This window comes from Diabrotica undecimpunctata, chromosome 6 (genome assembly GCF_040954645.1).
Source record: "Diabrotica undecimpunctata isolate CICGRU chromosome 6, icDiaUnde3, whole genome shotgun sequence".
In the NCBI taxonomy this organism is placed as follows: Eukaryota; Metazoa; Arthropoda; class Insecta; order Coleoptera; family Chrysomelidae; genus Diabrotica; species Diabrotica undecimpunctata.
Window position 1 is genome coordinate 16,503,079 of NC_092808.1, and position 13,167 is coordinate 16,516,245.

The window sequence follows — 13,167 nt, forward strand, 5'->3', positions numbered from 1 at the left end:
ATAAAAGAAATAGCACTGACACCAAATTTAATGTTTTCATTTTGAACTAGGTATCCCTTGGCAGACCAAAGTTTATTTTTTTATAGCTCGGACAGACACGTCGGCGTCGGCTTACTGTTCGAAAGTCAAACCAATACTATTATGTAATTAGTAATAACTAATAATAATTACAAAGCAATAGTAATTACCTGTTATTATTCTTAGGAAATCTAAATAAACTTATTCCTTTTCCTGTCACAGATGAACATCCGCGAATCGCACAAATATATCCAGACATTTTAAATATAAATTAAACTTTTAACTATAAACTATAACTATAAACTTATATATTTAACTATAAACTATAACTATAACCTTTTAACTATAAATAAATTATATAAATGGTCAAATGCACTTGTTGTGTCGAATATTTACCATAGACGCCTACGGACTATCGAAAACAACCAGAATTAAAGAATAAGCACGTGTTTTTGACAGTAATACAACCAGAATCGGGCATGCGTATACAAAAATGGTACACGCTTTTGGACCGCTATGTCGCTTCTATGTGTCTCTGTTATTCTAGGGTCTTACAGTGATTTATTGAGATTATTATTTAGAAATACAAAAGACTAAAATAATTATGAACATTTAATAAATAATACAAAACATATCACATAAATAATAATATTAATAAATATTATATTATATATATAATATTATATATAATATAATATATTTATAATATTAAATATATATACAAAAGGAACATTTTTATTCTCGAGAGAGGAAGAGAGAGAAAATATATCTTATGTCTCTCTCGTACTCATTATCTTACATATGTAATGATTTCACCGATTCACTCCCGTACAAATTTAAAACGTGGAGCGCGCGTATAGAAGTATAACTTCAAAAACCAAGACGCAAGAACACGACGCACATATTAAATTTTAATGAGAACGGATAACATATTATTAAGTACCCTACAAGTAAGTTGGGACACTCAGTATACCTATATACTTAAAACATTACTTAAAATGATAGTAATTTTAGTTTCAAGGATGATTTCAATAAAAAAAATTGTATGAAAACGTGTTTAGATAAAAACAGATTAGTTGCTAATGATTCATAAATTAAATTTAAACGCCTAATTAAATTCGTTTTCATATCTTCACATGATTAATATTTACACACATTTCCGCATAGTTTATTTTTTATGTTAATAATCTTTAAAACTAATGATTTATGAATTATTTAATTTCTAATTAAATCCATAAAAAAATTTCGCGTGTTAAATAATCAAAATGGATGACTGTATTAATAATTACGCAATTAAATTATTATATTGTAATAAACAATACTGGAAGATGATAATATAATAATCATTCTTTGTTTGTTACTGTTACTAAAAAACAGGTTTTGTTCTTTTAAGAGGCAATTTTGTAAATATAATCATTCTAAACTTTCAACCTTAAAAGTGAGGGTGATTTTTAAGCTTAAAATTTTAAATAGAAAGATCGTGTGACATATCATTTCAAAGGTTTCTTTATCTAAAAATACCTCGTATTAAAGGACCAGTTTTCGAGAATATTCGAAATCCACGAAAAATTAACTGATAAAAATTTAAAAAACTGGTAAAAAATACGAGTTAAAATTGGAGGTTTTAGAAAGACATAATTTGGTGTTTTATTTGTTTCTATGAACTTCATCGCTTATTATTAGCACAGAATACACCACACAACAAGAAGCGAAACGAACGGCTTTTTCGCAATCCAAATTTCTGTGAGAATCCGCCATGTTCTAAATAGTTTATCTGTCAACCTATAAAAACTGACGTTTGTTTACGTATTGAAAAGTGTTGTTCTGTATGTGTGTGTGTTTTTTTTTATTTATTCAGAATTTCCGCATCAACCATTAAAGGTTATTAGCGGGTTTTACAGATTTTACAGTTGGTATTAAATATACTAATTACAAATTGCGTATTAAATTACAAATAACAAATTACCAAATTACAAAATGATACATATAATATAACTTAAATTTTGTGTAGTAAACGTATGTCCTTAAGGAATTTGATTGTATTTGATACATTACAGTTTAAAACATCTTTAAGTTTCTTTGCTTTTTCTGGTACGTTGTTGATGGCTCTTTCGTAGGAATAAAGAGGACATTCAATCAATATATGTTGAACAGTTATTGGACATTCACAATAGAAACATTCCGGTGGTAGTTCTTTTGTTATGAGATGCTGGTGAGTTAACGCTGTATGTCCAATTCTTAGTCGGTTTATAATCACCTGTTGCCTTCTGTTTTCTGGAAATTATAGTTTAGTGCCAATCCTAGTTTTAACGTTTTTAAGGATAGCCTTATTAGAATTGTTTAGAATAATTAATAATTAGAATAAACCTTGTTTATTTATACTCATGGTACAATGAATACACAAGGTATGATATTGCGCATGACATTTGACAGCTGGCCCAGGAGTGTGACGTAGTTAAGATCGCCTGAATCACCTCGAACCCATTATTACAGCTTAACGTACACATTAATTTTGAAATTATGGTTAAAAAGTGATCTAATTTTTTTTTAAATGTTTTGTTTTGGTTATAAATGAATAAAAAATATATTTTCAGTAGCGTAAAACCTTTACTTCTCCTAGAGATTCAGGCGAAATATTTATTTTTGTTTTCATACATATACTAATAATATAAGTACTCTTTTTGTATGCAAATCCCTTGAAATTTAAAAATTTTCTGCAGAGGAAATACTGTGAATAGGTAAATAGTAGTAGATTTGCTTATTCTCATTTACTGTCACTCACTTCCAAGCAGTTTTACTGAAATAAAAACAAAATAGAGTACAATAGAGAAAAATCTGTTTTACAATTCAATATAGTATTTTAGATGAATTATAATGAAATTTAGTAAAATAAAAAATATACACATAACTATAACCTACCGATTATTATATGCAAAATTTACGTATCAAACAATATAATAATATGAAAATAAGACACAAATTAGTTCAAACGCAAAACACAATAAATATCGATTTCAGACGACTTTACACCGGCAAGACAGAAAGCTTGTATAAAAACAAAAGTTCAACAATAATATCGGTTATCAATGGTGACTATTGCAAATTGCAAGTTATAAGATAATAAATATATTTTAAAGTAACTCAATACTGACTGAGTCATCTATTTTATAATAGAAAAATAATTTAGATATATGCTTACATATGTGTCTTTATACAAATGGTGTTTAGTTACTATTTATTTATACTGTATAATATTTTTTTGTAAAACTGAAAGTTTTTATTTGCCATTGTATATCTGGTTTTGTACCTTTTTCAAAGTATGCTGTGCAATTGCTTGTTGCAATAGTGACAATGAAGATAAAATCTTTAGGTTTCATACATTTCCTAAAGACAGTGTGACCAGAAAACTGTGGATTATATCTTGTTGTAGATAGGATAATTTTAATTGTAATACTGCAAGAATTTGTTCTACACATTTTAAAACTAAAGATTACCAAAGAAATCTACAACAGGAACTTTTAAATTACGTTCCTAAAAAGGGTCTAAAACTGAAACCTGAGGCAGTACCTAGTCTTTATTTGCCTAAATCAACATCGGCTACCCTTTTAACCAACCAAAAGAAACGCGTACAAGGAAGCGAACACAGAGAGTCCAAAAAGTATGTTGAGCAGCTTCTTACTACTTCTAGGTCAACGACGTAAGTCTAAATCTTTATTTTTATTAATTAATAGTCATGAAACCTTAAATGGTTTTTTCATATCGATTTGTTAAGTACAGTAAAGATGCCATTTTAAATGTTGTGCAATATTGTGTGCCCTCACTACACTCATATTCGATGGCCAGCTAGCTCATTCGATATCAATAAAGTTGACTTTGTCATTATTTATTTTGATTTTGTGTTTAGTTCAGTAGGTATATATACTTACAAATTTTGTGTACCTCCATTACCACTTTTCTGTATCTTTTTAAACATCTGAAATATCGAACTCTGGAGTATAAGTTAATTAACCTGTACCTACGTGTAATAAAAGATAATTAAAACTTGTCTTATAAAGGATATCTATGGTTTATAAAGGATAAATATTATAATAACATAATTTTATCATCTCTTTATAATTACTATAATTAAATTAGCCAAATTATATAAAAAAACGTAACATTACAAGTCTTTCCTATACAACTACATTCAAATGTTGCGGGAATAAGCGTTCTTGACTACGTCATGCGCGAAAGCGAACCGATTTTGGAACATTATGTATCATACTTTGTGTATTCATTGTACCATGATTTATACTTACTACGACTGCGTCAAACTATTAGTTGGAAAATAATCTTCAAACCAGAATGACTATTTGACAACGATTTGAAAATGGTCGACAAATCTGCAAGAACATCTGACCAAACAGTTGGAGTTTGAAATTAAACGTGCACGAACACAATTATTTTACTGCGCAAACTCCTGCGTTGTAAAACCGTTTCCAACTACTGCAGAAACAAACCCATTATTCGACAAGGCAAAAATCACGGTTTCATGGGGAAAAATATTCCCATGAGATTTTTTTGCATAATCACGTTCATAAAATACCCCAAAATAAGGTTCAATAATTCGCTCAGGCAAAAAGATGTTCAAATTTTTTTAAACAATATTTTTTTAAACAATTTTTTTTTTAAACAATTTTTTTTAAACAATTTTTTTTTAAACAATTTTTTTAGACAATTTGTAACAATAATTTTGTTGGCTTGGATATTTTTTTATGTTATTTGGATCATTATAAACAAAAAAGGTTTGTTGTAAGTTTTCTCTACTATGTTTAACTTTGTCGAAAGCTTTCTTATAGTCTTCAAATCCGACGATATATTCTGAATATTCTTGTAATCTATAGAAATTTATAAAAGTTATAGGTAGACAGAAATTTATAAGAATATTAGTTAATATAAAAGATCGCAAAAGCAAAAAATCAGAAAGCTAAAAATAGAAAATCTAATCCAAAATATTAAAAAATAAGAAATACGTAATTAACTTTAGAAATGTTTGAAATAAAGAAGATAATAATATATATATTAAAGAACTTTTTCTGTCAAATGGTTGTACCGAACTAAAGATAACTGATGCTACAAACAAAGATTCAATCAATCATCATCATAAAAGTCATAAACATCATTCTGAAGATATCAATAAAAATGCTAATTTGATACATTAATCTATATATTGTTTTATTTAACTTATTTTTATTTATTCCATCTTCACGAATTTTTTCATTCATTATCTAAAATCTAGGCAAAGGTTGTTTAAACATACATAATCGACGTAATCCAGATAAATAAATAAGTTATTCTCGGGACTTTGACCCCGTTTGGTGAATTTTCTAAATTAATGACAATTTAAGGTAAACCATGGAGGCACCCTTTAAGTACTTTTGTCTACCAGTAAGAAATAAACCATTTTAAATGAAATTTCAGGTAACTATCTAATAACATACGTTTAAAGCTTTAAAACAGCCATTTTTGAATGTTGATTTATAAAGAGGGAAAGTTTTATATTAAAAGAATTTAAAAAAATCATTTTCGACATACCAAAACTTTAGCTTATAAAACAATTTTATAAAAAACAAAAAAATATATTTTACTACTGCTCGGAAAAAAATTTTTTCATATTCGAAAAGTTGGCATTTAAGGTCGTGGCATATTATCATGCACGTTGCGTTTCCAGCACATAGCGTTTAGTTTCCGAAAAATATAATTTAAATGGTTTTAAATATGAACAACGCACACTGTCCGGAATATAGCGTTTCAGACACTTAACGTTTCCGTTCAATATATTCGAAAACAATATTTTACTGATGCCGACGGCTACGTAACGAGTCGTAACCGGTTGGTAAGGATAATGTGAATTAGATGTCCTTCGTTTTCCCCTTGTTGTTTATTTAGGTATTTGTTTGATTTTGATACAGAGTATTTAAAAAAATAATTTTCGAGGCTATTTTGTCATTTATGCATGTGTTTTTATTGCTTTGTGACAATTAATCACGGAAGTGATAAACAATTAGGACTTTTGTACGGAAGTGATACCTCTTCTTTTCAAAAATACTTTTTGGTTTGATATGTATGGCTTCGTTAAATGTAGTATTTTGTTTTTTAACTGAAGGTAAAATTAAATTAAAAACATATTTAAACTGAATCCTATTCATTCTAAAATGTCCATAATATTTTTCATCGTCATCAATTAATTCTCTGTATAAAGTCCAGTATTCATATTCCTTCTTACTTTCTCTTAGCATTGGATGTACTTTAAACCTTCTTTTTAACACAGTTTTTCATTCTTCATCGTTAAGTAGAAGAGCAATTGCACATAATTTTTGTCGAGAAAAGCGAGATCGTATCTTCACCGAACCAAACTAAAACGTTCTATGTATGAAAATGTGAACGCGCATCCCAATTGCTGGAGTGGAAACGCTACGTGCCGGAAACTATACGTCAACGATAATATGCCGCGACCTTTATTCACATTTAAAAAATTAGGGGCAACGTTAATCCCTTTTTAAGACATAGCTGGTTTGTATAAAAATTAAGAAACCTAATTAGGGGATAAAGAACTGAAGTTTTAATGTAAAGAGGTTGAAAAAGATTGCCTTTGAACTGAGTCGTCTACAGAGCTTCAAAATGTTTTTGACGGAAGTGACAGAAAACATTTTTGTAGGTCCAAGCAGCAGCACCAATTTGGTTAAACTCAGCCTGAGAGACTTACACACTCCTTTAAATGAAACTCGGGTGTTACACTTCTTTGGAGAGAGGTGTATTACTTAATTCTTGAAACCAGGAACCACTCCACCGCGCTCCAATGCTCCAGACCATCCCTTTCCTCCCTATAGCACTCTGATGCGCGATAGGGGCTCTCTTATTAGCCAAGTGCTTGTCGTCTGGGAGGTATAAGAACACGATATCCTAAGCCGATCAATGCAGACTAGCGTGAGGTATTTTTTCCTGCTTTCTTTATTGACGTATCTTCGAACTGAAATTGCTGCTCGGGCTTCGAGTCTCTGCTTTGGGCTATGCCTAGTCCGGCGACTCTGGGCTATGCCCAGGTTTTGGTGTTTTGCTAATTTTTTTTGGGTGTCTTTCGCCTTTTGTTAGTGTTTTGTAATTTTTTTGGTGGCCGAAGCCGTTTTCACTTTTGTGAAAATAAAAACTTAAGTAGTGCCATGAGTATCTTCGTTGATAGAGCTACGAACTTATCTAGCATTTATATATTTGCCAGGATTTGTTGCTTTGGACGTTTGTGCTTCCATCCATAGAACGCATCGTACCTAATTATCTTTCGCAATATCGGACTTTAGTGGTTTTCCAATTCAGTGAACTTAACTCTAGCTTTTTCGACCATCTTGTCAATCACCTTTACTTGTTGAAGTTCCCAACAAGAAACGTTCAGCGACGTATCTAGGTACATTTATTGCTTCGCGTAGGCTGCTGTTATGGGCCGCTTGTGTTCTTTTGTATCCATGCGAGAGATGCATATGTTAAAATAGGCAATATGATGCTATTTATTAATATAATTTTTGTTTTGTAACATTGTACCTACGTGTTTTTTGAATGTCAATCCTTGGTCCATTATGAATCATAAGTATTTAGTATCTCATTTCCATTCGATGGAATTGTTTTGCACCGTCAATTGTTCCTCTGGGTTCTCCCTTTTCTTTTTGAAGAGATACTCCATTCTTCAATGCCGTCTAGTGCTGTTTCCAAGTTGTTGACCGCTATGCCGATATTTCTGTGTTTGGCCGCAATCGCTGTGTCGTCTGCATAAAGGCTAAGTAGTGTTCCAGATGTTCTTAGAACATCGACGGTGTATATTGTGTACATTAGGAGTAACACTGCCGCTCCCTGCGGCACTCCAGCGTTCCGAGTTCGGACAGGACTTATCCTATTCGAACTCTGAGGCTTCGGTTGCCCAAGAACGAAGAGATCAGTCTCGTCATGGCTCCAATGTATCAATAGCCTCTCATTTTATTTATATGTCAGTCCTTTATGCCAGATTCTATCAAGACTAGGTCCAATATAAAGTCGCAATTTCTTCATAGTTAACACTTTTCCATTACAAAGGCAAAGTAGACTCTTTATGTGGTTCGCTGTAGCAGATTATTGCTTTAGATTGGTTACATATGACCCAAATTGCACTAACTCGTCATAAGTAGTAAGCACGATATGTTTTGCGTAGAGCAATTGTTTGAAATACCCAACCCATATAATAGGATGTTTTTATTAGCATACCCGTTTTATAAAGCCGAGTTCAGACTATAATTTATTGCTATTTTATTAGAAAAAGGAAAAATTTATTGCTGGAAGGCAATTGGTTATGCTAACTTTAAGGTAAAGCTAGCATATCCATAGCTATATCTCGGCAAGGAGAAGGACTACAGGGCCATCTTGGCGGCATATTTTATTGCTAAGTAATTGTTAGTGATTGGTATATTGACCAATCTCCAATCAATTGGCAATAAAATATGCCGCCAAGGTAAGCCCTGTAGCCCTTCTCCTTGCCGACATAAAACTGTGGCTAAGCTAGTTTTACCGTGAAGTTAGCATAATCATTCTTTATCGTAAACGGCTAAATTAATAAACTTGTTCTTTTTGTAATAATTTACAATAAATTATAGTTTTGGTCTGAATTCCACCTTATAAAATGGATATGCTAACTTTAAAAACATGTTTTTCTTCAAACGTCAAATAATGATGACATTACTTATCTAACTTGATCCTGTCAAAGTTTGATGTCTCCGCCGGCAGCAGTTTTTTTCCCATTTCTTTACGGCGGAGGGAAAAATGTTGTTATGGCAACAATATGAAAGATGTCACAAAGCAACAATACAAATGTCATTAACAACAATTAAACATCATTTTTATTTATAGTAATATTAAAAGTACAATTAGTTAATGAGGCATTTTCAAAATTGAAACCGTGCAAAAATGTTCCCGACTCTTGATACGCATTGGTAATTGTTGATGATACTGATGGTCGAGAACAACTTTCAGCAATCATTCCAACGTGCAACTGCATCATTAGCCGCGGACTCAATTTCGTTTAGGTTTTCCATTTTCGCACTAAATTTGCGCTTGCGGTTGCAACAACAATAAGCTGTCTTTAATAATTGCAAACAACTGTAACCAGGGAGACGCAAATCCCACCGACGACTTAATTATTTTAATATCTAACATCTAGACGACTTTGATAGTTGTCACAGTTAATTTCGAGTAAAAATAGCGTATGAATTGTACTATTTATGGTTAAAAATTGCTACGTTTGAAGAAAAAATAGTATACTTTATTCGGCAAAGAAGCGACTTTTCTTGACCTGCCCTCTATTACGCGCAATGTCGGGCGCGTCAAGAAAAGTCATGCTTCTCCGCCTCATAAAGTAATATACTATTTCCTACCCCGATTTTGACTAATTATTCTATCATTTTTTTACTTTCTTCGATCAAATTGGTTCTTTTTCGCGTTTTCATTCACGTGAAAGGCCATAGTACGTACGTGACAGCTAATGAATCATTAGCATCCTTCAAACATATTTGTAGCATTTTTTTAGGTCTACATAATTTTTTTATTTACCGTGCATTTAATTTCTTAAAGTGGCCTGCTATGTGGTTTCCACACAATTCGCATCCAGTAATTAGATAGCACACTTTAGCAGATAAACTAGATAAATTTTACCTTATAAGTCTATGATATAGGTACATATTTCTGCTTGGGGTTTGCGATAAAAGCGAAACGAATAATCACTTCTAGATTGGCTTTTTGGCTAGATTTGAGCCAGTAGATATCGAAATAGGTTTTATTTTTTTTGAACAGACGTCATATAAATCAATACAACGTGAAAATAAGTACTTTGAAAAACAAGCTCCCTGCAATCTCAACAAACAATCCCCTGTAAGAAGGCATAGACAAATGACATGTAGGCCGTAACCAAAGACCATACACTAAAAAAAGCTTTCAAGTGTTTATTCCAAAATATCCTACAAAGTGACCAGGCGGGAAGAAAATGAACCAAATGAAGAAAATAAATATAAGGAAGATGAAATAGAGAAGATGGTGAATTATAATGACGGAAGATCTCGATATTGGACACCAAATGATTCTTAAGAGTTAACGGGCGTACTATAATGGGAATTGGGAATAACATTTCGCTGGACTATCATCGAAAAATAAATTATAACAGATGTTAAAAAGAAAAGATTGAATGATATGCAAGTATAAAAAACCTGCAAGCATTGGAAAATAAAGAAATCATTGTATCAAAAAATAAACAACCGTTAGCATTTTTGCAGATTCCTCAAAATACATATTATTTTTAGTATAATCAGTAAACATTTTAACGATAATCACATTTTAAGTGCATTACTTCTATTAATAACGATAAAAAAATGGAAAAAAAAGTTTATAAAGTTGTTGTCCCTACATACCGCCCCTGTCCTTTTGAACGATCGATAAACTACCGTTGCTACCGGTAATCGCCTCGTATCAGCTGTTCTAAATCCAAAATAGATCAAAATAAATATTTCTAACCTAAAAATATAGTAACACTTACTTGTAAAAAAATGTTTCTGTAAAATTAACGACACTATGAGTTATCGCGTGACATTTAGCACCGAATTTATAATTTTTATTGTCCGTTTTTTTTGTCATGATTATTTTAATATTTTGTACATTTAATTTCCTACATCCTCCCACATCAATACTGCACTGCACTAACTCACTCACTACTCTGCATTCTTTTTGACAAGAATAATCTATCTACTATCTGCAATTACCAACAGATGAAATGAAATACACTCAACGTCAATGATTTCGGTACCCGTCTTTATAGACGCTAAAAGCACATTGCAGATGTAAACACAGTTCGTAGTTCAGTTCAGGAGGAATTAAGCAGTGACTAACGCTCTATGCACTGTCTGCTTCTCGGCTTACAGCAGCGTATTAGTAGGAGAGCTAGCAATATAAAGGTTTTTAATCTTCGTGATACTCGTAGTGAATTGGATTTGAATGGGACTGGTTTTAGATTACTGAGAAGGTGCCGTTTCAATTGGTGGAAATAGAACTTACACTGTACAAACACTCAGTGTTTACCACCCAAAGTGAAGACGACCTTACGAGAATACTTAGCAAATTAAACAGTACCAAGGAGAAACGTGGATTATTGAAGCGTGTATAAACAGGAAAATACATACAGCACAGGAACTCTTCAAGGATAACCGAACAGAACCACAGTTAACAGAACAAAAGGAACCATTTCTCAATATATTCATCATCATTAGTTGGCGCTACAATCCTTCGTGAGCTTTGGCCTGCCTCAAAACATTCTTCCATCCTTTTCCGTCGAGTATCTATCTTCCCCATCCCCTTACTTTGATCTTCATTAAATCATCCTGTACATCATCCAGATATCTGAGTTTAGGTCGTCCCCTTCTTCTTCTTCCGATAGGCCTATTTAGCATGGTTATTTTATTTCGTGTTCCAAATTCGATCATAGCCAAATATAATTGAGGTATGTCATCAATATCGTACGCTGCTTTAAAATCTACGAAGATGAAATGGAAGTCTATGCCGTGCTCTGTCGTTGTTTGTAATGTTTGATGGATGATATGTGGTCAATGGTAGCATTGTTTTTCGAAAAGCCTCTTTGGTAGGATCCTATTGTATTGTCAGTATACTGTCCCAGTCGTTCGTTAAGTATCAGGGACAAAATCTGGTATGCCGTACTAAGAAGGAAAATCTCTCTAAAGTTGGAATACTCAAGTCAATATGTGATAGACTAGGCATGAAGAAAACAAGAACTTCAGCATATCATCCGCAATCGGATGGTATGGTAGAACGGATGAATAGGACAGTTGGCAAGTATTTGACAAAGATGGTGTCCGATCATCAGCGAGACTGGGACCAATATCTACCGTTCTTCACAATGTCCTACAGATCTGCTGTTAACGAATCAACAGGCTAAACACCAGCCAGAGTCCTATTCGGACGCGAGATGCGACTACCTTGTAATCTAGAGTTTGGGTGTCGACCTGGAGAAGACGTAGCGGGTGAAGATTATGTGATCGAACTACGAAGAAGAATGGACAATGTACACGACTTGGTCCGTTCCCACCTTCAGATCGCTAGCGACCGAATGAAGAAACGGTACGATACACAAGCCGAAAAGGGTTGCTTTAAGAAGAACGACAAAGTCTGGCTCTATAATCCCAAGAAGCGAAAAAGTTGTTCTCCCAAGTTGCAGCAGTTTTGGAAAGGTCCATACCTCATTATGGAGAGAGGCGAAAGCCGATGATAGTAAATCATAACCGGCTGACGTCTTTTGAAGGTGACCATGACGTAGATGAAGAAGTGGAAGTAAACCAAGTCCAAGATGTGTCTGACCTCACGTTTGAGGAATTCATGGGTGCCTAAGGAGGTACTGGTAAAACAAGACATGGTGTTACCACTGAAAAAAGGCAAGATCTACTCGCGCTTCCCGATGACTACTCACTGGCCCTTACCATCTCGGACAGTATCAAAGACGCACCAGGGTTAGCATCCGTCTTTCAAAGGCAGTTCGGTCGAATTGCAGAACTTTAATGCCAAGTGCCAGCTCCCGGGAAAGTCTTGAAACTCCAAGATGCATCACGTTACCTTTTCTACCTCTACTAGTCATGCCAAAGTTAGAGTGCCGCCAATTAGATTGGAGGGTTATCCGAAGTATGGTGGAGGAGATCTTTAAAGACACCAAAGTCCAGGTGTTAGTCTGTTGCAATCCGCATAGTTACTGGTGCGGAGAGAAAACCGTACCTTGTCATTTTTATACAACTGGAAGTTGTAAAACAGGGTCCAGTTGCAGATACCGTTCCAGTTCCAGTCCCGACAAGGTTCCAGGAGGAACCATCTTTTAAGAGGGGGCAATGTTACGATAAATATTATGAGTCATAAAACTGTAAACATATTTCTAATTCTATTCTATTCTAGTAAGTTCGCCGCTCAGCTAAAAAACCTGTTTGCCTTTTCAAAAGGGTCGCCGTCCGAATTCGAAGGCATTCTCGATTAACAGTATTTTATATTTAAAGAGGGAATTTTGTTGACAAGAGTTAGTTCTAGTTCTAGTTTTGAATAGCGAGTTTAATTTGT

General features: G+C 33.2%; 1 protein-coding gene across 1 annotated transcript in view; it reads right to left on the bottom strand.

Annotated features, from left to right (window-relative positions):
• LOC140443191 (patched domain-containing protein 3-like) overlaps positions 1-10,930 on the bottom strand; it is a 104,850-nt gene extending 93,920 nt beyond the window's left edge. Inside the window, exon 1 of the mRNA XM_072534300.1 lies at positions 10,598-10,930. Within this exon, the coding sequence (XP_072390401.1) occupies positions 10,598-10,695 (98 nt within the window). The 5' untranslated portion in view covers positions 10,696-10,930. The remainder of the gene's footprint in view (positions 1-10,597) is intronic.
• Between the last annotated feature and the right edge of the window lie 2,237 nt (positions 10,931-13,167).